General features: G+C 37.7%; 1 protein-coding gene across 2 annotated transcripts in view; it reads left to right on the top strand.

Moving 5' to 3' along the window:
• NRAP (nebulin related anchoring protein) overlaps positions 1 to 26,579 on the top strand; it is an 88,179-nt gene that overhangs the window by 20,943 nt on the left and 40,657 nt on the right. For both annotated transcript variants that reach the window (XM_007478982.3, XM_007478983.2), the window contains exons 11-24: positions 773 to 889; positions 2,516 to 2,620; positions 4,704 to 4,811; positions 5,579 to 5,683; positions 8,992 to 9,090; positions 11,212 to 11,316; positions 15,202 to 15,309; positions 15,594 to 15,695; positions 16,868 to 17,065; positions 17,736 to 17,840; positions 19,940 to 20,038; positions 22,308 to 22,412; positions 23,175 to 23,282; positions 25,232 to 25,543. In XM_007478982.3, coding sequence (XP_007479044.1) covers positions 773 to 889; positions 2,516 to 2,620; positions 4,704 to 4,811; positions 5,579 to 5,683; positions 8,992 to 9,090; positions 11,212 to 11,316; positions 15,202 to 15,309; positions 15,594 to 15,695; positions 16,868 to 17,065; positions 17,736 to 17,840; positions 19,940 to 20,038; positions 22,308 to 22,412; positions 23,175 to 23,282; positions 25,232 to 25,543 — 1,776 coding nt within the window. The remainder of the gene's footprint in view (positions 1 to 772; positions 890 to 2,515; positions 2,621 to 4,703; positions 4,812 to 5,578; positions 5,684 to 8,991; positions 9,091 to 11,211; positions 11,317 to 15,201; positions 15,310 to 15,593; positions 15,696 to 16,867; positions 17,066 to 17,735; positions 17,841 to 19,939; positions 20,039 to 22,307; positions 22,413 to 23,174; positions 23,283 to 25,231; positions 25,544 to 26,579) is intronic.

Consider the following 26,579-nt stretch of genomic DNA (forward strand, 5'->3'; position numbering starts at 1 on the left):
ATGTTGAACCACACATGGCTTCTTAGAAATGACTTCATATGAAGTGAAAGTCTATGTGGAAATTCAGCACTTTGAGTGAGCATATGATTGGGTAAACACGTATTGGGCGTCTGATTGCACTGATAGAACCTAGTCAGTAACCTGACTCTGCCTTATGGAGTCCTAGCCAGCTGGCATTCCTCGAAAGACAGGCTATAATTAAACTATATTCTATTTAATACCCAATGAAACACTCAGTATAAATCTCTAAATTCAGAAGGGGAATTGGAAACACATCTCCATTTCCACCCCCTTTTCTTCCTTTTGAGAGAATCTCTAGGACCTCAAATCTGATAAAAGTATTCAAGGGAAGGTGGAATTCCAAGCACTGGACCTCCTTGCCTGTATAATGATTGCCCATGTTACTTCTACTCTGCCTTTCTTCTGGCAAAGAGATGAGAAGTGACATTCAAATTCCTGAGTTTGCTATTCATTGATCCTTAGATGATTTTTACTTTTTGGGGTGAGGGGGAGTAGTAGGAACCATCCTTCTGTCTGTATAACAAATTGGTATAGGTTGGCAGGATGTATATGGAAAATACAAATGAATCTCAAAGAGAACAGAGAAGGATAAAGTAGCCAATGGATAATTTAGAAGAGAACACATAATACGTAGCTTTGTGTCAGACTCAGAAGAAAAAAATTTTGTGCCATAAACTGATTATGGGGCAGTTTCAGATATGACCAATGAAAGTGGTGATCTCAAACCTCCTTTGTTCATTGCTTCTTTCAGATAAAATACAGGCAGGATTTCAATAAGATGAAAGGAGCTGCTCACTATCACTCACTTCCAGCCCAAGACAACTTGGTCCTAAAACGTGCTCAGAGTGTGAACAAGCTTGTCAGTGAGGTAAGGATGAGGAGGGTGTTTAAAAACCTGTGTTTATGGGTTACTACCTAGGATGCTGTTAGATAGCATAGGCAGGAAGCAAGTATTCTAATGACCAAACACTCTTGCTGATAAAAATAATATTATATATACATTAGCAAAATTTCAAAAACAGAATTAAAAAATAAAATGAACCCAACACAGAACTCTTATATGCTTGAGTATTTGATGATGCAAAAAGGCACATGCAGAAGCATCTCAAGATTATCATTATAAATATCAATTACCATTGTACTATAGATGTGCAAAAATGCTACATGGAACACTTATTGAAGTCTCTAGATGCCAGACATGCTAAATTTTCCCGTAGCCTGTTGGTTTTGTGGAAAATTACTTTCAAAGACAAGGCATGGAGTTCCAAACTGATCTTCACTAAAATTCAGAGGTAGGAAAATATTCTTATTCTCAGTGATTGCACAGATCCCCCAAAGTGTGAATAATATATCCCCCAAAGTGGTCCCATGTATTCATATTTGGACTTTTTGAAGTTTTGTAAAATGTGGTTATTTGGTTCCAGCCCAGAGGAAATATACAATGTGAATTCAAATAACACAACCACTTTGGAGGATTCTTTATTCACAATCCTTGGGGCCTCTTATCTGGAGTGAGAAAGGATGTTGAAATTACTCACAATTCTGGCAAATATCAATTCCAAAAAAAAAATGTTAGCTATCCTTAAGGCCCTTCCTCAGCTCTATTCCTTTTATAATAAAATATTTCACAAACTCATAGACCTGGAAAGAATCTTGGAGAATATGTAGTCCAAACCCTCAGAAAACTGAGGCTTTGGGAAGGGACATGAATTATCGAAGGTTATAGGGCAAGAATCCAGTTCTGATTTCTGACCTCCTGTTAGTTTTTACTACCAGCCTACAAATGCCTCTCATTAGATATTGTTAAATAGATAGCATCCAGAGGTTTAGAACACAGGAGAACTGCATGGTAAAATTTAGGGGACTATTTTTCTAAGATTCATGCTTTAAATTTACTCATTTAATTTATGTTTTAAATGCTTTAAAAGTACAAATCATAAGCAAGTTTTTTTGTAGAGGGTCATATGGAATGAAACTACATTTCTATTTGTAAGAGAAGGGCACCAGGGAGTCTTTAAATTACTTTTGACCATGTGTTTGTCTGTGGAGACACAGCAGCTGAGACTCTATTAATGGTAATAGGACTTCAGTTGGCCTCTCCAGTTACCCACAATGATTTGGACTTGATTTAATAGCTATCACATAGCATTTTCCATTCTGCTATCTAGGAGATCTCAAGCAGTCATCAATGAGAAGGAACGCTCCTCTGTGATTTGTGGTGTCATCAATCATACTCCTTTGTAAAACAATTGCATGCTTTTCATTATATGATTTGAACTAGATAAAAATTTGGAGGTTTTGGTAAGGAGTAGATAATTAGAACTATATTGATATGGAGAGGGCATAAGAAAAAAAAACATGCCTATTTAAAAATTCTTTGAGAATCCCTTAACTTTGGGATGGAAATTTTCTAAGAAGTTATTCTCAATTCCTGTAGTAGACTCCAAGCTGGGGTTTGGTTATGTTGTACCTCATGATACTTTTGGTTTCCAAGGTGGAGTATAAGAAGGATCTGGAAAATAGTAAAGGTCACAGTATTAACTACTGCGAGACTCCTCAGTTCAGAAACGTCAGCAAGATCTCCAAATTCACCAGTGATGTAAGTTGTGGATGCCTTTATGTGTAGGTCTTGTTGCTCTTGTCTTGCTAGTTCTTTGGACTATTAATATGCTTCTGTTAATGTGAATGTATATGTATGTTTCAGAGAAGCATGGCTCCTTAGACAGGAACATCAGGGGCTTTTGAATATGGTAGTCACAACTGACAAAATGGGTTATATATAATTAAATTAAAATGATAACTAGCTGTTTTGATGTTCTGATCTAATAGCAATAAACATGTCCTCAGATTAACTGTAGAAGGAGACTCTGAAACTATCCATTGAGGTCAGGGAGAGATCCAGCTTAGACCTCTGCTGAGGAGGCTCTATTTGGGAAAGCAACGAAGCAATACTGAATGGGGAAGGAGCTCTCCTTGTGTGGGACTTTGGGAGAAAGTCACTATCTGATAAGTCCTCGTTTAATTAATTATTCTTACTAACCCGCGTGTGGTTAATGAAACAAAAATTACATGAAAATTAAATCCAAATGAGTTCTTAAGTTGCCAATCTTTAAAAATTATTACTTAAAATTTTGTACTCTCTAAATTTCCATTCTCAATTGCAAATCACAGTTGTCTCACCTTAGTTTTGGTCTTCTGTACAATATGTTATTCCTGACCCATGTGAAAGAATTTAATTACTGTATTTCAATTCTTTATATGATTTAAAAAATTTTATCTCAGTGAATCATTTTATGTTATCACTTTATTTCCCTTAATCGTAGACTTTGAAGTTGGATGTTATTTTAGGATTATCCTAATCCTTATCTTTGATAGAGGGCAGTCTTTTAAATAGTGGATTGAGAGCCAGACTTAGAGATGGGAGGTCCTAGGTTCAAATTTGGCCTCAGACACTTCCCAGCCGTGGGACCCTGGGCAAGTCACTTAACCCCCATTGCCTAGCCCTTACCACTCTACTGCCTTGGAACTAATACAAAGTATTGATTCCAAGATGGAAAGTAAGGGTTTTGTTTTTTTTTTAAAGATCTCTTCAGAGAAAGAGAACTTGCTGCCTCTCTGTATGGCTTGTTCCACTAATCAATGATGGTTTTCATGAGTAAATTCTCATTTATGTTGAGCCACAATTCTTTCTTTTCTAACTTCCACTGGATCCCGTCTTCCTTTCCTCTCTTTCCACTAGTTCTAGTTTAGTGTTCTGCCCATTGGTTGTATTAGAGCTAGTTTGGGAGATATTTTGAAGTGTGTTAGGAAAATTTATTTTTTATTAAACTGGTCTGGAAAGCAAAAAGTATTATTACTATGAGCGGTCATTAATATTGTAAAGATTTCAAAATGCCTACTTAACTATAGAGAATGATTTGGAACGATATAGTTCTTGCCCTCAAGGGAAATAGACTAAGACCAATTATGTAACTAGATGTGTTTGGGCCATGTTGATAGATATAGATAGATATCTATATAGATAGATCTGTCTCTTTGAATTTGGTTTGTGTGTGCATGTATGTAGATATCTCTACATAGGGATATAGACACAGACATAAATTTATATGTATGTATGTTTACATAGAATATATATTTTGTATATACATATACACATATATAATATTTAATATGTATACATATATGTACATAAAATGTATATGAATATACACAGATACCTTTAGCCATGCTTTAAAAAATATAAATACCAAGAAAAGAAGTGGCTTGTAATGCTCTGTTGAAGAACTTAGAATAAAACCTTGCCCATAGTAGACTCTATATAAATATTGGCTCAATTTATTGCCCATAATCTGATTTAAATATCATAGGTTTTCAAGTTGAATGAAGAGTTGAAAACTTGCTATATTTTTATATGAGATTAAAAAATCCATTTTTTTTTGCTTTAAAGAACCTATATTCTTTCCTTATATGCTTGCTTGGACCAATGTTCTAGTGTTTAATTGAAACATTTAGTTAAAAACATTTCGTTTTAGTGCATTGGTAACAAGTTAGAAGAGTAAAAACCTTTACAAAGATATTTCATTTCTCTTTTGATTTTGAGAGCAAAAACGTGAGTATTGTTTTTCTTGTATTCTTGGGTGCTCTTGTTTGCTAAAGTTGAATGGCGAAATACTTCTTTGCAGAATAAATACAAGGAAAATTACCAGACCCAACTGAAAGGCCACTATGAAGGGGTTGGCATGGACCGGCGTACTCTACATGCCATGAAGGTCGCAAATTTGGCAAGCAATGTAAGTCTTGTTTTTGGAGGTCAAACTGGCCAACACAGAAAAACAGGTGATGTTTCATGAAAGGGGAGGAGAGAAAGAGAACAGTTTTTTTACATGTTGCTTTTTTTTTCTATCAGATGATGAATTTTAAAACTGAACTATTTACAACATCAGAGTTTTAAAATAAGCTATCCCCTAGGATTGAAATGTTACCAATTCCCCAAAGGATTTGTATTACTTTACTTAACTTTCAGTTCATCAAAATAAGTAATAAAGAAAGTATATTCTTACTGGTATCCAGTAAAATAAATTATTGTTGAAGTAGCCTGCATGTGATGCTAAGTAGGGGATAGTATAAGAAGATGGAGAGGAGAATAATCACAGGATCATAGATTTTTAGTTACAAGGGATCATAGAGGTTGTCTAGCCCAATTCCCTCATGTTATGGATGAGGAAATTGAGGTTCAGAAAACTTGTGACCCTCCCAAGGTCACACAGATAGTATATGTCAGAGGTGGAATTTTTAATCCAAATCTTCCAACTTCATAAGCAGGGCTCTTTCTGCTATATTAGATGTAGTAAAGTCAGCTGTATAGAATCAATTGAATAGAAATAGGATCAAATAGTATTTTTTTTTCAAAGCATGCAAATAATTCACTTTTCTTGCTTAGTGATAAATTTGAACTCACTTTGGTATTGGTTTTTATTATAACTAATAGTCAAATAATTTATGACTAAGATTTTCCTCACTCTCCAAATGTGTTGCCTTTGGGATTTTTGTATTTCAGATAGCCTATAAATCTGATTATAAACATGACAACATCGATTACAATTACCCAGCAACTCTTACTCCTTCCTATCAGACAACCATGAAGCTGATTCCATTGAAAGATGTAAGTTGACTTCCAAGATCCCCTTTTGGTTTTGTAGCTTAGACCTTTCCTAATGGAAATGAGAGGAAGCAACAAAATTGAATGTTTTAAGGCAGGTGATTAAAATAAGGAAATGTGAAATCAGAAAGTTGGTGTCTGGCTGATGTTTTCATTGTCTTACTGTGATTTTGCTCCAATGTAGTATGTTCTGTTTCTTTATCTGTTCCTCATTTTAATTTATTTGCTGGACACATGCCTTTTTTTTTTACTACAAAACTACTTAGAAAAAGTTGGGTGCTTTTAGTGGGAGACAATCCTTGTGGGAGACAATCTTGCAAAACCAGCAGATTTATTTAGGTATATAAAAATGCAGAAGGGAGGTCTTCAAGTTTTGTATAGACAAGTTGGAAAATAGCAGAGTTTATTGTTATGTGGGTTTGGGTATAAATAGTAATCTTAGTCAGGTGAAATCCAACAAATGTATCTACTCTGTACTGGGAACATCTGATATAATAGTAAACCTACAACATGACTATTATACATTTTCATAGAAGCAGATGGTGGCATAGCAGATAGAGAACTGGACATGGAGTTAGGTAGAGCAAGGTGCAAGTCTTGCTTCAGTAATTTATTGTCAGTGTGACTGGGGGCAAGTCAACCACTCTCAACCTCAGTTTCCTTATTTGTAAAATGAAGAGTTTGGGACAGAAGGAAAAAGTGCTAATCTCAGCCAAAGAAGGAACTGTTGGAGTCGAATTGCATTTCAAAGTACATCATTTTCTACATTATTTCCTTAATAAGTTTTTTATTGTATGTGTGATATGTGTCTTCATCATGGCTTGAGCAATATGAAAATACGTATTATATGAAAGTAGTTATATATTTAACTCCTTGAGGAGGCAGGGAGGGAAGGAGAGAATCTGAATCATAAAATTTCAGAAAATAATAATAAAAAACAAGAAAAGAATTGTCAAAAATTGTTTCTACATGTAGTTTTAAGAAAGTTAAAAAAAAAAAAGAAGAGGTTGGATTTGGTGGCTTTTAAAGTCCTTTCCAGATCTAAATCCTTGATCCTATTATTCCATTTCTTCCCTTCAATGCTAGTATTATAGAATTTTGCTGAACAAAAATATGAAAAAACTACCTTTATTATATTTCAGTTCTTTCAACCATAGTCAGAATTAGGGGTAGACAAGCTAGGCAGCTGCCTTAGGTATAACACTCAGGGGAGCAACAAAAAATACTTTTTATTATTATTTATTTTTAAAAATGCAGATATTTTAATGCCAGAAAATCTGGCTTTTTAAAAAATTTTATAATATTTTATTTGATCATTTCCAAGCATTATTCATTAAAGACAAAGATCATTTTCTTTTCCTCCCCTGCCCACCCCCCATAGCTGACGCATGATTCCACTGGGTATCACATGTGTTCTTGATTCGAACCCATTGCCATGTTATTAATATTTGCATTAGAGTGTTCATTTAGAGTCTCTCCTCTGTCATGTCCCCTCAACCACTGTAGTCAGGCAGTTGCTTTTCCTCTGTGTTTTTACTCCCACAGTTTGTCCTCTGCTTATGGATAGTGTTTTTTCTCCTAGATCCCTGCAGATTGTTCAGGGACATCACACCACTACTAATGGAGAAGTCAAATCTGGCTTTTTTTATGACACACAGTTATTTAGCTCTGTGTATATTAAAGAATAGATTCAAATCTTAGACAGCAACAGACAAGAAACTCAATTTTCAAATGCACAGGGGTACACTTTTCAAACATTTCCTAGAAAATGCTAACATCTTGTCCCTGCTCTGTTTCTTGTCCAGAATCATGAAGGCAGGCTAATGGAGCAGAAATGGGAGTTAAATAGAGGCACTTAGTTAAAGGGAATTCCATTTAGAAGGATTTTGTCAACATTAAATGTCATTAGAATTAGACTTCACTCTGCAGCAAAAAGCCCCTTCAGAACCTAGATTGAAGCAATATACATGCATTTCTGATGTCGCAAGGAGGTGATTAACTGTGCTGACTGTTAATTATGTCCTACAGTGAAAAATAATTGTGTTCTGCTCTGTATTTAATGCTTAGTTATCTAGCAGGCATATGCAGCTTAAAAATATATTTTTCATTACATTTAATCTTGCATAACTCAGAATCCTAATTCACTTCTTATGAGACAATCATTTCTGCTACTGAATTAATACATTAGGAAGCTAGCATATTCTAATCTCATTAGTGGTTGACATTGAAATAACATTTTTTCCACTTTTTCCTATAAGACCCCATATCCTAAACTCAGTCTGCAAAAACTTTATGCCTTGAAACATTAACCAAAAGGCTAAAAGTAATTCTAGCATTCACTTACAAAGGTGGCACAGGGTAATTACTTGGCCATTGCTAGACTGCCATACACTTTGGATTACTTCTAGAATTGGTATCACCATTCTATAAGTGGGTTATGTTTTAGAAATTCCTTTGCAAATTGGTGGTCTGGAACATTGAACCCATTTTTCCTAGATGCCCAGACCAACCCACAGTAGCCTATTGAAGCCATAATGCATGTGGGTTGTGGTATTAACATTGCCAGAAGCATGATCTGTACCATATAGAAGGAAGACCATTTTCTTCCTGTTTCTTGGTTCTAGGGACAGACCATTGCAAGATTTCTAATAGGTAAAGTTTTATTTTGTTTTAAATAAAGTCTAGGCATTCTCCAAGATTTTCCTCTCTGCTCCCCTGCCATACCTCTCCTGGCTTCTCTCCCTACTTTCATGTTTTCCTAAGCTACCTCCTTGACTCCACTGGGCTGTTCATAACTTTGTCTTCATTTTCTTCAGACTTTAGTCAACCGAATCAACCTCAAATGTAAGGCAGCAACAGTAGGAATTGGTTAGTCCACCTAGTTGGCAGAACATAGTACCTATCCCTGAAGATAGGTTTATAAATTTATTCATATCCAGTGGGTCTAACGAGAAGAGGTGTTAGAAATGTCCCCAAATAGAGGAGTCAGCATTTATATTTATATATATATTTATTTATTTATTTTATTATTTTAATATTTATTTATATAAGGGATTCCCCTATATAAAAATTCACATTGGCTATGTTCCTTGATAGTGATTCTCTCTTTTTTCAGTGTAGAACATTTCCTGGATGTAGACTTCTTATATTTTACAGAATCTAGCCTCAATCGTGTCTTCTATTTTCCAGGACGATCCTGTGCCTCATTTTCTCAAGTCAATAAGTTCAGTGCTTGGCTAAGACTGCCATTGAATAGCTAAGTAATTGTAGCCCACACAAGCTGACTTCTTTGATGTCTCCTTTTGTCCCAGGTCAACTATAGGCAAAGCATCGACAAGTTGAAATACAGCTCTGTGACTAACACTCCGCAGATTGTTCAAGCCAAGATCAACGCACAGCAACTCAGTCACGTAAGGGGGATTGCTGCTGACCACTAAGTTATTCCTGACTCTTGGCAGCCCGTTGGGAACATTGTGATCACCTTCATTTTATTTCTCTTTATCCCCTGGGCTTTTGGCCACTTTGAGACTCTCCCTTGAAGATCATCCATGTGAACGGGGAGAAACTGATGTCATATTGCTTTTCACAGACTCAAATAACTCCCATTTTTAAAATAGTGCTTTAATGTTTGCAGAGTGCTTCTCTCATTTGAACATAACAGTAATCCTGAAGGAGATGCAGTTATTATCCCCATTTTACAGATGAAGAAACAGCTTCAGAAAGGCGAAGTAATTTGCCCTGGCTCTATGTCTGAGATGCGATTTATACCTCACTGATGCTGACTCTAAGCTCAGGGCTTTATCCTCTATGTTTCCATTAAAGGAATAACTGATTTTTTTTTGGTGAAATCAACCAAATAATCCAATCAAATCAATATCTACTAGAGGCAGCTGGTGACCCACTGGATTGAACTCTAGAAACTGGAATCAGAAGACTTGAGTTCAAATTTGACCTTAGATAATTTATATGACCCTCTGAAAGTCATTCAATTCTATTTGCCACAGTTTCCTCAACTATAAAATGGGGGTAACAATAGTGCCTACATTGTAAGGTTGTTGTGAGGATGAAATGAGGTAATATTTGTAAAGAATTTAGAATAGGGTCTGGCACATAGTATGCGCTATGTAAATATTTGCTATTAAATAATCTATTAATTACTATTATTTTAATTAAGTAATTAACTTAATTAATTAATTTAATTTAATAATTGCTGCTAAAAAGTATAGTGCTTAGCACTATACTTGGCACATAGTAGGTACTATATAAATGTTTACTTTATGTCTCATAAAGTAGTAGGTGATACATAAATAAAGAAGTATAACAATTCTCGCACTTGTATCATGCTAAAATGTTTTACGAAGTGTCTCTCTTACAATACTCCTAAAAGATAGGTGTGTGTGAGAGAGAGATTATTTAAAGCATTTCAATAAATAGAAATTGTTAATAATAATAATAATAATAAATAGCAAACATTTTCAGAGCACTTACTTTGTGCCAGGCATAATAATAATTAATAGTAACACTAAAGTAGCCACAGTTTATATTCATAAAATGCTTTGAGGCTTACTTGGCAAAGTCTTTTATTTTGGAGTCATTATCCCCTTTGAGTCTTACAGTGGCCCTATGGAATAGGTAATGCAGCATTTTCAAATCTACTTTTAAGGTGAAGAATCTGAGTCAGAGAGGAAGAGATGTGACTTGAACCCAGATCTTTTGTCTCTAATTATAGTGTACTTTTCACTACCAGGCTGCTTCTGTCCTCATGGAACTTTCAAGCAGTATTAGAGATCCAATTAATAATGAGAAGTTCTTTAGACTCTTCCATTTTCTATGGTTCCTTTGATGAGGGACTGAGAACCCAGCTGTTCTAGGTTCCTGTCCCAGTTCTGTCTGCCTTAGTGCAGCTTTACCCTCTGATCTCAGGCAAATTACTTTTACTTCTTTGAGACTCAGTTTCTTCATCCGTAAACTGACCAAGTAGGATGTAATGGTAGCCAAGGTTTCATCCAGTCCTAACATTCTATGCTTATTTGGGGTGGGGGAGTTAGTTACTATCTGACATTTCTGATCTTCCCTTTTAAAAAAGAATCAGGGGGCAACTGGGTAGCTCAGTGGATTGAAAGCCAGGCCTAGAGATGGGACATTCTAGGTTCAAATCTGGCCTCAGCCACTTCTTAGCTGTGTGACCCTGGGCAAGTCACTTGACCCCCATTGCCTAGCCCTTACCACTCTTCTGTCTTGGAACCAATACACGGTACTGATTCTGAGTCTGAGTTGGAAGGTAAGGGCTTAAAAAAAAAATAAAACAAAAAAGAATCACCATTCACCAAATTATAGAATCATTTTGGAATTGCTCTTCTCCTCCTTCTCCTCCTCCTCATCTTCTTCCTCCTTTTGGGGGGGATTACTAACCTGATTCAAATTGGAGAATTCCGGTAGCTTTTTTCTTTTTGTTTAGATTAAGGACACATAATTACATTTGATCTCCTTAGAAACCCTGCACTCACAACTTTTACTTGGGGACCCAACAGGTGAATTACCGGGCAGATTATGAGAAGAATAAGTTGAATTATACCCTGCCACAAGATGTACCTCAGTTAGTAAAAGCAAGAGCCAATGCTGAGCTGTTTAGTGAGGTAAGCAAACAATGTGTCTAAATGGGAGCCGGTTCAATCAATTCAACAAATATGTGTTAAATTCATTTGTTATGGACATAACTGGGAGAAGATCCAGTTCAATTCAATAAATATTTGTTAAATTCCTACCATATGCATATGGCTTTGCTAGATGTTTGGAATGCAAGACACAAACGAAATGCAAGCAACTTATTGCAGTCTACTGGGAGACTATAACATGTATGCAAATAAATACAGTATAAAGAAAATTGGGGAGGCAGAGTGACTTAGTGATTTGAGTTGGGGGGAATCACAGAGGACTTCATAGAGGAAGAGGCATCTGAGAAGAAAGATCAGGATTTTGAGATGTGGGCAGAAATGAAAAGGAAGTACATTCTAGGCACAGTGGATGACTTGTGAGAAGGTGGGATATAAAATGTCAAATTGGGGAACAGCCAGTGGTTGTTTGACTGGAATGTTGAGTTTATGAAGGGTAAGTAAGTAAGTAAGTAAGGCTGGAAAGGTCCACAAGAGTCAGACTGTTGCAGGCCCCAGTTGTCAGATTTGGGTTATTGGCATTTTAACCCGAGGCAAAGTTCTGGTGCAGGGCATGACATCTGACATATCAGATCTATGACTCGGGGAGATTGATTTGGCAGCTGGGAGAACAATAAATTGAAAAGGACAGAGACTAGAAGTAACAAGAATAGTTGGGAGGTTCTTGTTCCAAATAAAAGGTGGGAGGGTTGGAATCAGGGTCATGGCTGTGTAAATGGAGACTATGGGATGGCTGTGAGAGATTTTGGAGAGAAAGGATCAAGAAGACTTCTTAACTGACTAGAAATGGGGGTGAGGCTGGAGGGAGTCAAAGATGTCTCTGAAGTTATGAATGTGGGTGATTTGGAAGATGGCGGTGTCCTTAACAAAAAGAGAGATGGAGGGAGAAAGAAAGGGTGTTGGGGGTGGAATTATAAGGATGGGGAGGGGATCTATGGAGGGTTATATTAAGTTTTGTTCTGGATATATTGAATTTGTTTTGCCTATAGAACATTCAAGGTGAGATATCCAGTGAGGAGTTGACAATGAAAAATGGGAATCCAGGAGATAGATTAGATTAAGGAGAAGTAAAAATTTCTGAGAGCTATCAGCACAGAGATGATATTTGAATCCACAGGAGGTGATGAGATCTCTTTGGTAGACAGCACGAAGGGCAGAAGACCCAGGTAGAGTGCCAGGGTACCCCCACGTTGGTGAAAAAAGGGTCACAGGGTCAAAAGCAGCACATAGAGGTTTAAGTGGGAGCTCCATCTGTGCTATGAGTATGACAAATCACTCCAGGACAAGCATGCCTTCAATTGAGGCATAAGGAAAACTATCAGGAAGAAGAATGGGGAGAAAATCACCATAGTCTGCAAAATGAGAGTGTCCTACTTTAACTACTTCTTGGGAGCTAGGTACGAAAAGGTCCCATGTGAGTATTGTTTCTAAATGATGGAAGGACTGAAAATATTGTCACTGTTCTCTAGATATGTCGTTCTCTAAATCAGGTTCCATGTGGGAAAGCTCAGGTTACCTTAGTTATATCTCTGAGCTGCAGAGAGGTTAAGGAGAATGAGGACTGAGAATCAGCTTTTGTAGTTAAAGAGATTGTTGGCAACCCAGTCAAGAGTAGTTTCAATTGAGTGAGTAGGTTGGAAACCAGAATGCAAGGTAGAGAGAGGGAAAGAGAGACAGAGACAGAGACAAAGAAAGACAGTCAGAGAGACAGAAAGTCAGAGACAGAGAGACACAGAGAGATAAGCCAAAGAAAGACAGAGTCAGAGACAGATAGGGACAGAGAGAGAGAGAGACAGAAACAGAGAGAGAGACAGAGACAGAGAGAGAGACAGAGACAGAGAGACAGACACAGAGATAGACAGAGAGACAGAGAGACAGAGACAGAGAGAGAAAGAATATTATTGATGAGGCAAGCTCCTGGAGGAGACTGAGGAAAATGCCTAGATAGGGGATTACCTTGGGAAGGTGAAGGGCTACTGCAGTAAGGGATGTATTAATAGAGGCTTAGTGTATGGAGGGAGAATGGTGAGGGAGTTGATGACAGATGTCCTCAATTTTCCTAGTCAAGTTGGAAATGAGGATAAAAGAGGAAGACTTGGCAGGCATAGGGGATCTTCTGGAAAAGAAGAGAAGGTTACTGACATCTACTGGAAAGAGTATAGGATTAAGAATCAGTTCGAAAGAATAAGATAATTGGGGGTGAAGCATTCTATGTCCCAATGAGATCTGGTAACATGAATTTACACACCTCAGTGGTAAGACTACCATCATCTTCATTCAACAGCAACAGAGTGTGAATGGAGAAAGCAGACTCTGAGGGTAATGTAGGAATGTGAACTACTAGGGAGTTAAGGGCATCAGGGACAAGAAAGAGAATATAAATTGGAAGACAGTATACAAGGACATTGATTATTAAGAGTTGATTATCAAGGGAGGAAAATTAGGCTAGAGCAGGGGTGATGGATTGGGAAAATGGGGAGGAATGGAGGAAGAAACTGGAAGATGCAGTAGAGATAAAGAATGGGTTCAGGAGGACTGAGGCAGGAAGTGATATGGAAGGACAGGAGATGATCACAGAGGGAAATTTCAGAAGTCAAAATAATCAGCAAGGAGGGCTGAGGTTTAAGGTATTGACTTTAATACTATCTGCTTTAGTTTTGAGGGTTTACAGTCTGCATCATTGGAATGATATTATAGACCTTTTGAAGTATCAACATATGACTATCACTTCATCTGGATCTGCAAATGTTCTACTGTGATTTCATTGACTTAGGGAAATTCTGATATGCAAACTCCTTTAATCTGTGAAGATCAGCATTTTCTTTGTAACTTAAAGTCTTAAAGAGATGACTTAAATGGGGTCACATAGATCTTCCTAACTTGTAGATACTGCATATATATTGCAAAGATTCTCATTCACATGTTATCAATAATGTTAAATTTAGTTGCTGTTATTGGCATATTATCAATATTCATATTATTACCATTCACCTAGTATCGATAATATTAAATCTCATCACCTTTATTTACATATTATCAGTATTTCCACCATTCATATGATTGATTATATTTGTATATCATCAATAATACTAAATTTTGTTGTCCCTCTGTATGATCACCATTCTATAACATTCTCATTATTACCATTCACCCAGTATTGATAATATTAAATCTCATCACCTTTATTTACATATTATCAGTATTTCCACCATTCATATGATTGATTATATTTATATATCATCAATAATATTAAGTTTCGTTGTCCCTGTGTATGATCACCATTCTATAACATTTTCATTATCACCATTCACCTAGTATCGATAATATTAAATCTCATCACCTTTATTTACATATTATCAGTATTTCCACCATTCATATGATTAATTATATTTGTATATCATCAATAATACTAAATTTTGTTGTCCCTCTGTTTGATCACCATTCTATAACATTCTCATTATTACCATTCACCTAGTATCAATAATATTAAATCTAGTCACCTTTATTCACATTATCAATATTTGCAACTTTTATATGATTAATTATATCCCTGTATCATGAATAATTCTAAATGTAGTTGTCTTTTTCGATTATCCATCTCCCTAATATTCACATTCTATTAATAATATTAAATTGAATTATCTTTATTTAGCCAGATGGTTCCCGTTATCACAGACCCTTAATATTAATAAAAATAATGACGATAGTGCAATAGTAAAAGTTCTAATTCCGATAGCCCTTTTTTTTTTTTGTATCTTGGGGATGATAGAAGCTTTCTTTTCTTTTCTCTTTGACTTTAAGCAATCCTGCCAATAGCTACTCCTATTCACCTGGTGTTTCCTTTATCAGGTTAAGTACAAAGAAGGTTGGGAGAAGACAAAGGGCCGAGGGTTTGAGATGAAGCTGGATGCCATGCCTTTGTTGGCTGCCAAAGCCTCGGGGGAGCTTGCCAGCAACGTAGGTTTTACCTCATTAACTTGTAAATGCATAAAAAATTGTTCTGATGAGGTGTTGGTGGTCATATGGGGAAAATAATGATTGCTAGGTTGCATTTTAAAGTTGCAGAACTTCTAATACTTTCATCTTATTCTGGATTTGATAAACATGGAGAAATGCTTTAAAAAAAATTTTTTTCCCCCTGAAATCCTTCCCCTTGCACTTGTAACAGCCTGGCCTCTTTGGATGGCGGACTTCTCCCCCCATTCTCCCCACTCACAAGAGACTCTCTTCTTTCTCTCAAGATTAAGTACAAAGAAGACTATGAAAAAACAAAAGGCAGAGCTTTGGGAACCAAAGATTCGAGGCTTTTGCACTCCCTGCAGGTGGCCAAGATGAGCAGCGAGGTAAACTATTTCTTCTTGTTACTTATAAGAGGTTGTAGGGAAAACTTCTTCAGTGAGCATTCTTTGTCCCACTTGGAGGCCAGAAAGCAGTTAGAAGTCGCTGCTTGAAGTCCCTTCCTTGACTGAATTGTGGGAGAAATTGGAGAGGTGCAACCTTTATTTATTAGACCTGACTTGTTGCGGTTATTTCAGAGTAACTGAGGGGTTGTTCTTGTGAGCAATAATTAATAAATAAAGTCTAGGAAATTCAGCTATACAACAGAGTCGGGTTTGGGAAGACTCTCATCTTACTTTAAGGAGAAAAGGGCAATGGAGTTGGAATCAGGAATGATCTGGGTTCAAATTCCATGCTTGAAACCTACTAGTTGTGAACACACAACTTTTTCTGAACCCATTTCCCTTTGCAAAACAAATAGAGTTGTTAAGAGGATTAGATGGCGGACAGATGGGTGACTCAGTGTATTGAGAGTCAGGCCCAGAGAATGGAGGTCCTGGGTTCAAATCTGGCCTCAGATACTTCCTAACTGTGTGACCCTGGGCAAATCACTTAACCCCCATTGCCTATCCTTTATCACTCTTCTGCCTTAGAACCAATACCCAGTATTGATGGTAAGGTTTTTTTTAAAGAGAATTAGATGAAATTCTGATTTTGTAAATGTAAAGGCACTATATAAATATCAGATATATCATAGTATTTTATAGTCTGCCACTGCCAAAACTACTACTACTACTACTACTACTACTACTACTACTACTACTACTACTACTACTACTACTGGTATTTATTAAGGTTTGCAAAGTGTTTTACAAATTTTATCTAATTTTATCATCACAACAACCCTGAGATATAGGCGCTATTGCCATTCCCACTTTACAAATGAGGAAACCAAGGCACAAAAAAGTAACTTATCAAGAGTTCCAGAGCTAGTTAAGTGTCTGAGGTTGGATTTGAACTCCTGATCTAATACTCTATCCACTGTACTACCCAGCTCTCTACTAAGCTCCTACTATATGCCAAGCACCATGCTAGGCAATGATAATTCCTAGAAGGCATCTAATTCCTTTAAATGAGTCTTATTTATTTCTCTACTCACTCATTCTACTTCTGCAGCCATGTTTTAAGTCAAAGACATTTGTGTGTGTGTGTGTGTGTGTGTGTGTGTGTTCCTAAGGTTGAATATAAGAAAGGGTTTGAAGAGAGCAAGACTCATTTCCACTTGCCAATGGATATGGTCAACATCCAGCATGCCAAGAAGGCACAGGCTCTTGCCAGTGACCTGGACTATAGGAAGAAGCTCCACGACTATACAGTGCTCCCTGAGGACATCAAGACTAACTGGGCTAAAAAAGCCTACAAACTTCAGAGTGAGGTGAGGTCTCCATCCTGTTCCCAGGTTTTCCCACACTCATCTCTGTGCACAATAACCTATTAGGGAAGCTCTAATCTTTGCTTTTAGAATTAAAAAAGATGTGAGGTTCTACCAGTTCCTTAGAGTAGAATGTCTAAAAATCCACTTTGGGTCTTCTATGAGTCACACAGAAGGTTGGGGGGTAGCAGCTAGAATGGATCCAGACTGGGAAAAAGGGGGGGAAAGGAGGGCTTAAAGAGAAAAAAGAGGACTTAAAGATACTGACCCTGGTGGAGAGAATGAAATAGGATCTGGGACAGAGAACATTAGAGCTGGCACCTGGAGAGAGGAGGAGGGTAAAGAGGAATCGGCAGTGGGATGTTAGTGGGGAAACGACTTTGGAAATGTAGTCACATAGCAAGGGGAGAGATCCTTTATGAAAAGAGAGTGTAAATGTTCACCTTTGATAGAGCTGCACTGGAGTGGCACAAATTAAATATTTATTTGGTTGGATACAAAGTGAGACCAGTTGGGTTGTTTTTTTTTTTAATTGCTTGAGTAGGACCTAAGATTGTTTGTTTGTTTTTAAGGAAAGGCACATATAATGCATGTATAGGGCATTTCCAATTTCTTGGTCATTTTCCTCTATCTGCTTTTCTCTAATGACAATCTGGTGATTTTCCTCTTGCAGCTACAGTACAAGTCAGACCTAACATGGATGAAGGGAGTTGGGTGGATGACGGATGGGAGTCTCAATATAGAACAAGCCAAAAAAGCTGGAGAGCTGATAAGTGAGGTAACCAAAATGCAATTCTTTTGATCTCTCAGACCATGTTCAGCCCTGGAGACATTAAGAGAGACCTGAAGTAGTCCTTTTGATTGTTGGTCTTGTTTATTGCTTTTCAGTTGTGTCCAACTCTTTGTGACCCTATTTGTTTGTTTGCTTGTTTTTGGCAAAGATACTGTGGTAGTTTACCACTTACTTCTCCATATATTTGGCAGAAGAGAAAATTGAGGCCAATAGGGTTAAGTGTCATGCTCAAGATCTCATAGTTAGTAAGTGTCTGAGGGCAGATTTCAACTCAGGAAGATGAGTCTTTCTGATGCCAATCTTGGAACTCTATCCAATGTGCCACCTGATGGCTCTGATGAAATCCTTACTCTCTCAATTTTCCTGAACTCTCTCCACTGGCCTTTATAGAGGATGACTAAAAGTGGTAGTCAAGTCAAGTTGACCAGCATTTATTAAGCTTACTATGTGCCAGATACCATGCTTAGTGCTGGAATACACATACAAGTGGAAAGACAATCCCTACTGACTTTCAAGGCATGTGGGAGAAGCACAAACCAAAAAGTTGGGAGTTAAGAGGAGAAGAAATAAAGGCAGGGCATGTTAGAGAAAGTCAGCCTGGAGAGGAATAAAGGCATGGCTGACTTGGGCATCCTCCTTAAAATGAAAGTTCTGGGAGGAACCAGCCAATCAAGGAAGAGGCCAAAGAGGCAAAGGGTAGTTCCAAGGTGTGAAATCCAAGGTGAAGAAGTTTCTATGGCATGGTAGAGAAGGACCAGGATAATCGGGAGGACAGCCTGGAAAGGACAAGAATTTGCCCCTATAATAGAACTGACTGACTTTCACCCCTTGAATATACTTCGATTCTGTAGCTATATCCTATATAAAGTCAGTTGAAGTTTTATTTCCCCAATTCCTTTCAAATAAAAGCTCTCTTTGAAGTTTAATTCCTCTTAAAAGATTTGTATTAGGCAGGTCACTAAAATTCTTTGACGTTCACATGAGTTATGCTTCTTACCTTGACCACAAACTTCCTTCTAACTTGAAGCAAGAGAAATTTAAACCCCAGTAACACAAGAAGGGCGTGGAAGGCAATAAAAGGTATCTGAAGGGCACTGCATTTGGAAACTTGTCAGGCTTCTCTCAGACTTTAGGAGACATTGGAATCTTGGAAGGGATTCACGTTTCCTGGAATAGGAGAGTTGAATGCAGGCCTTCTCCAAGAGCTTGGGTTGGACTTTATTTCTTCTTATCTCCAACAAGAGGTAGCAGAGCAGAGTGGGTAGAGTCATAAAGACCAAAGTCCAAGGTATTGCCTCTGACACATACTGTAAGACTATGGGCAGGTCATGTAACCTCTGATTGCCCCAGGAAACATTATAATTTACAAATGAATTACAAATCTGGACAAATGGGAAAAGTTCTATATTAAGAGTTCCTTATTCTGAAAACTCCCATGATACTGACCATTCTCTTGGGACAGAGATAAATTGAGCAGCTTATGTACATAGAGGAGAGCTGAGAGAATGGAAAAAAAAAACACCCACTTGTTCCCTTATAATTCAGTTCATTCTGAAACTTGCTGAAAACCACAAAGTGACAGTTAGATTCCCCACTTGGCTTAGGTACTTCTGACTCAATCCTGCCCATAATCAGGGGGTTGAAATATTCTTAGGGGCAGTAAAAAACAAATCCCAATCTTGACCCCACCATTTCCCAATTATTTCTATTCCAGTTCCATTATTTCAAAAATGAACATAACCTAGAGTATCCAATTAGAGTTAGGGATTCCACTCCACCTAGTGGTAAACTATCCCCTTTCCCAATGGCAAATCCCAGCAAGAGGGAGACTCCTTCCCTTTGTAAGTCTCCTATAATATACAGGTAGTTGGAGGGTAACAATTAAATTTCTGGATCAATTAACACTTATTAAGCACCTACTGTGTGCCAGACACTAAGCTAAGCACCGAGTGCCACAATGTCCCTGTCCTTTAAGAAGTGGTGAGGAATAGCCATTAAAGACTTAGTCAACTGAAATGGAAGTATGTAAGCTCAATAATTTCATTGTGTCATGGTATTTTCTTTTTCTTTTTTATTTTTAATAGAAAAGGTACAGACAGAGAGCTGATGCTCTGAAGTTCACCAGTGTTACTGACAGTTCCCAGATGGAACATGCCAAGAGAAGCCAGGAGCTGCAGAGTGATGTGCGTACTGAGTTAGCCCTTGGAATAAGAGTGTTCGATTTGGAGGAGTCTTAGGGATCAATCACATAGATTGAGAACTAGAAAGGTCCTTAAAGGTCATCAGATCCAATCTCCTTATTTTACAGATGAAGAAACTGAGGCCAGAGGAGATCAGATGACTTGCCAAGGCTCTCATAGCTTGCACCCATTTTTTTTAGTGTGATCTTAAACTTTCCTATTCAAGACTAGCTTTCTTGGAACCCTTAACACCTATCTTCATAAAGCACACATGAGGATGGATTTGAGGACCAAACTGCAACTAGATTTTAGTTTTGGTGAAGCTGCATTGAGTCTTTCTTCCTTTCTTGGGTTTAACTATATCTAATCCCAGTCTACTTGTATAGAGATCTTCAATTGTGTGCTCAGGGTATCTTTCTGTTTGTATATGCCATTTAACATTTTTATTAGTGAGTTAGAAAAAAACCCATAGAAGACCACTAATCAAATTTATAAGTGATACAAAGTTGGGATGAATGACATTTAGTAGGGGGAAATTCAAAGTCTTACATGGGTTAAAAAAGTCAGCTTTACAAAGTATTTTATAGAATGGGTATGATTAGGCAGCAGTTTGTTTGAAGAAAATCTGGGTGTCTTAGAGAGGTACAGACCCAACAAATATAACATGGCAGCCCACAAGACAAACGTGATCTAAAGCTGGATTAAGAGAGGCATAGTTCTCAGACCTACAGGAGCCATGGTCTAAATTCTGGTTAGGCCACATTTTAAGTATATTGCATTCAGTTCAGGGCATTACATTTTAAGAAAGACATTGATAAGATGAAGAGTGTCCAGGGGGTGGGCAACCTGGTTGGTGAAGGGTGTTAAGATCAAGCTAGACTAGACAAGGATCTGTTGAAGACATTGGTGGAAGATGGTGATGGAGAGGTGAAGAGTGTGCTACTGGCTTCAAGCATTTGAAGAGCTGTCAAATAATAGAATAATAGAAGCACAGTTAAGCTTATTCTCCTTAGTATTAGAATATAGAAACAAGAGCAATGGGTAGAAGTTACAAAAAAGCAAATGTAGGCTTTGTGAAAGAAAAGACTGCCGACTTCTGCTAGTGTGGAATGGGATGCTTTTCTCTTCTGTGAAAGTCTTTGAAGAAAGATGATCAGTTGTTGGGTATATTGTAGCGGGGGGGGGGGGGGTGGGGCTTCCTAGACAGATATGGAATGGCCTAAATGAGTTCTGAGGTCCCCTCTAACTTTGAGATTCTGGAATCTTTGTCAAAGGCACCAATATTTTGGAATCATTTGGGTGTGAGTAATTATCTTAGATGAGAGTACTGTTTGCTTGTGGCAGAGGCTGTTGATGCCTTCATGGAGCATAGGAAATAAAACAGAAAGACATTGCAGAATTTTTACATGAATGTTTAGTCAGGTTCTTATCAGTTTTCCTTTTTTCAAAACAAAACTGGGGCAGTTGTTGCAGGAGTTACTATTGATCATAATTTAGAATGAGCAGAGAGCATGGTTTGACATTAGAGAATGCTGAGAGAGACAGAGAGACAGGCATAGAAAGAAAGAGAGAGAGAGAGGGAGGGAGAGAGAAAGGGGGAGAGAGGGAGAGAGAGACAGACAGAGAGAGACAGAGAGACAGACACAGACACAGACACAGAAAGAGAAGAAAGAGAGAGAGATGGAGAGAGGGAGAAAGAGAGGGCAGAACCTAAAATTTCATTAAGATTAAGAGCAGGGAACATTTGGACATCAGATAAAGTCTTTTATGTTGTAAGTAAAGTAGTTTGTGCAAGTAGTTTGCCAGCTTCTCTACTGGGCTATATATAGGGTAGTTGGTGCATCTTTATAAATTGAATAATCCCATCTCAAAGGTGAGATATCAAAGCTAGATATTGTGGGAATAATCAGGTCTACTTTCCTTGGTATCCTTGCAAGTTTCTTTTCTTTGGCTACCTAATTCTTCTTTAGGACCATTCTTACCTACACCAACCACAAGGTGATCTTGCCCATGACCAATTCTGTCCAAAAGGCTGTCCATGTATACTTTGGTCATGGCTAACTATGGATAGTCACCTATCCATAGTAACAAGAGAAAGGCAACACATTACTAAATGGTTCTTCCTGACTCCTTTCTTTTATGGACTGATACAAATGATGGATGTCCATTATGTACATGGAAGTAAAATACTCAGAACTTCATACATGCATTAATTGCTTATTGGATTGAATTGAGTTGACTCTGCTACTGACATTTTGCTTTTCTTGGATAGGTGGCTTACAAATCTGGGAATGAACATTATGTTCATCAATACACAATCAGCAAAGATGAACCACTCTTCCTGCAGGCCAGGGCTAATGCCCAGCATCTCAGTGAGGTACTGCAAGAGGGATTGGATGCCAAACTCTTCTTTTCATTAAGTGGAATTTTAGGGGACCTGCCTCATTTGAAACCTGTGCCCACTAGACTGACTCAGACAATGTGTGGGTGCTTTCTAAGGTTACATGTATTATTTGTATGGACTAGATCCTAATCTAACTCATTTGTGAGTCCATGAAAGGTCTGGTTTAGCTAGCATGGGGAACTATCGGCATGGAAAGTCCCTCCAAAAACACAGATTGCCACCTATCTATGGCTTAGTAACTAAGTGCTAGAGGGTTGCCCTACCTCTAACTTGTATTTTATTTCTCATACATCAGCTTTTGAGGATGGGAAGGGGGTGTGAAGGAAGGGTGTGTTGGAGGACTTATTTGATGTCATAACTCAATTATTCTTTACCATCCAGTGAGAGAAAAAATGTCTTAGATTTTAAACTCCTACAAGAGCAGGGACCATGTCTTATGTGAACTTTGTATTTCTCTCTTGGTACCTAGCACAATATCCTATATATGTGTCCAATAAATGCTTGTGGACTGCATAAAACTGGGGATTGTTTAGAGAATTGTAATTTATTCCCTATTAGATAACTTAAGAATTGATGCCTTTATTTCACTCATAATTTTAATATGCATCACAGTAGTTTCTTAGGTATTGACAGAGAACATTGGGTGATTTCATTTCCCTTCCTAGGGAGTTTATTAAGAAGTCTGAAACAGCCTCACTGAAAGTTTAATTTTTTTAAAAATTTTTATCTCTTTAGAAACTGTATAAGAGCAGCTGGGAGAAACAGAAGGCAAAAGGATTTGAACTTCGTCTTGACTCCTTGTCTTTTCTGTCAGCCAAGGCCAAGAGGGACCTAGCAAGTGATGTGAGTGGCTACTCAAGCTTTTACAATGGATAATTGAATCATAGACTGTTACAGTTCAGAGAGGCTTTAGAAACCATCTGGTTGAAGTCTTTCACTTTATAATAGATAAAAAAGAGAATCAGGGAGAGGAAATCCTAGGATTTAGAATGAGAAGGGACTTAGAAATCATCTAGTCCCATTCTCTCATTTTAGAGATAATAGAAAAACCCAGAGAGGTGGGAAATGTCTTGCTCGGGGCCACACAGGAGCCCCTGAAGTATGGTCAAGGTTTGAACCCAGATCTTGGTGACTTCAAATTCAATAGAATGCTAGAGGTATAGGATGGGAAGATCTGGGTTTTAAATCTGCCTCAAACACTCACTTCTTTTTGTCTCCATTTCCTTGTCTCTAAAATGGTGACCAAAAAAACACATGCCTCAATCTTCGGAAGGCCCAATGAAATTACCAAAAAATGATTTGCTTGAGGTCAGTTTGTCAGAGCTAGAACTGGAACCCAAATATTCTGATAATAATAAAAGTAATAATCATATTACTTTATATTACATAAAGTATTTTAAGTTTTAAAATGCTTTCATTATAATATTATATAATTATAATATTATATATTATATATATAATATGTATAATAACAGCTGACAGTTCTTTAGCATTTTGTATGTTTTTGTTTGATCCTCAAAACAATCCTGTGAAAGTGGTGTTAATATTCTTCCCATTCTACAGATGAGGAAACTGAGGTAGAGGTTAAATGACTTTCCCACAATCATAAAACTAACTAACATATGTCAGAGGTGGGATGTGAACCCAGGTCTTCTTGATTACAAGTCTAGTGCTCTATCCACTATGCTTATTGTTTAATTGTTTTTCAGTCGTGTTTGACTCTGTGACTCCATTTGGGATTTTCTGGGCAAAAATACTGGAGTGGTTTGCCATTTCCTTCTCCAGCTCATTTAACAGATGAGGAAACTGAGGCATACAGGGTTAAGTGACTTGCCCAGGGTCAAACAGCTAGCAAATGTCTGAGGCCTCTATTTGATGCCCCTGGCTTCCACCTCCACTCCAGAGTTTTCCCCCAAACAATATATATATGTATATACATATATATTAATCTGTTCTACATTCCTGTGTCTGACCTACCTTTGATAGATATAGAGACAAGGTTCTATATAATTAGGATTTGAACCCCAGAATTCTTTCCCAGCTTCCCATGTTCCCTCTCACATTATGTGCTAACATAGGGAGGATATAAGTTTTGTGTAGCATCCCCCCCTTTTTCCCTGATCGCTGTTTGTGGAGGTGGGGGTAAGGTGAGAGGCAGGAGAGTTTTACTTAGGTTTTACTTCTATTTCTTTTTTCTTCTACTTCAAGTGATTATTCATAAATCATATAAAATATAATACTTGTCGTTATTGGATATTAATTTATATCTTACAGTCCTTAATCATTTTTGCCACATGGATTCCTTTGACAATCTAATGGAACCTCAGAACAATGTTTTTAAAATTATTAAAGGAAATTCCAGATTTTAGTAGAGAGGAGTAAAAATTAAGTTGGAAATTTTTTTCCTAACCAAGGGAAGACTCCTGGTTAAGAATCTCAGTCATAGAGGAAATCTTCCAAACACTTAAGAGTATTTTGTTTGTACTTCACAATTATTAATCTACTTTGAATTATATTTGCTTGAGCATATGTTTTCTCTCTCCTACCAGATTGCCTTGAAGGCAAAGACCGTGTCTTTTTATCTCAGCATCTCCCTCAGGCCTAGAACAGGGCTTTGAACATAGTAGGTGTTCAGTAAGCAGTTCCTGAATTGGATTTATAGAAACATACTCCATCAGGCCTGAGCTGAGTTACAAATGTTCTGAAGGGTTTATTTTTAATCTATTTTGACTGAGGTCTGACCATTTCTCAGGGAGGGTCTCAGGGATGTTTCTGTGTCTTCTCTCCATTAGATAAAATATAAGGAGGACTATGAGAGGTCCAGAGGAAAGCTGATTGGGGCCAAGGGTGTCCAGGGCGACTCTCAGATGGCTCATTCTCTCCAAGTGTCCAAGCTGCAGAGTGATCTGGAATACAAGAGAAGATTTGAGGATGTCAAAACTCAGTGCCACGTTCCCATGGATATGATCCACCTTGTCCATGCCCAAAAGGCCCAACATTTGGCCACCGACATAGGATATAAGACTGCCCTGCATCAGTTTACTGCTCTGCCTACAGACATGAAGGTGGAATGGGCAAAGAAGGCGTATGGTTTGCAAAGCGATGTAAGTTGTTTTAGATGAATAGAGTAGGTTTAGATGGAAATCTCCATCTAAAGATACAAGTCAAAACATTTAACTTCCTGGCAATTTCACTCTTAACCCATGCAATCGACAATTTCCCACCAGCCAAGAAAGGGTGGGTTTATCTTCTTCATGGGGTATTTTCACAACAATTTCAACTATGCATGGAATAGTTCCATATTCACAAATTTTTTCCATGAAAGAGTGGTGTGTGTGTGTGTGTGTGTGTGTGTGTGTGTGTGTGTGTGTGTGTGTGTTGGAAGGATGAAATGTTATTGATGTCATCTTAACTAGATGGAAAAAGAGGCTACCATGGGGTGGATGGGCTCTGCTCTGGGGACTCTTGGGGAAAAGTCTTATTAGCATGATAGCTGGCAATGGCAGTAGGTCCTTAATAGATGTTTATTGATTGAGTGATTGATCATTTCGTCTACACTACTCTTCCAGGAAGAAATAGCCTCAACTGTGAAAATGATCAGTTATTTCCCCCTTTCTTGCTCTTCTGACCCCTAGTTATACTTGCCTTTTTTTTGGCCTTATTTAGTTCAGGATGGCCCAATAACAGCCATGAATGGAAGCATCAGGACAGGTGCTACTCAGCATTGCACTTCAGGGGGAGATACAGCCTCCCCAGTGTGGATACTTCTTGATACATAGGTGAACTAGTTTCGACAAGAGATCCATTTAAATGGCCATTCCCATTAAAACTCCTTGTATAATAGCAAGTAAAGGAATATTTTGCCCCATGGAGATGTGTAAGAAGGAACTGAAACCACAGGGAGCATTGAATGTCTTGTGAAATTCCATCAAATAGTTTTCCACCTGCGTTCTGTTGTGCATTCTCATTTTCTTCTCCCCTGCATGTCATTTTAAAGAAGAAAACTGGTAAGACAGACAATGAGATCTGCTCCTTTCAGCTGCTGGAGTCAGGATTGAAGTCAATAATGAGGAAGAAGGTTGAGTCTCCCCTCCCTTCGCCTCTATATTGCAGGGTATCACATAAAGTCATCCCTAAGCA

This window comes from Monodelphis domestica, chromosome 1, assembly GCF_027887165.1.
Source record: "Monodelphis domestica isolate mMonDom1 chromosome 1, mMonDom1.pri, whole genome shotgun sequence".
Taxonomy (NCBI): Eukaryota; Metazoa; Chordata; class Mammalia; order Didelphimorphia; family Didelphidae; genus Monodelphis; species Monodelphis domestica.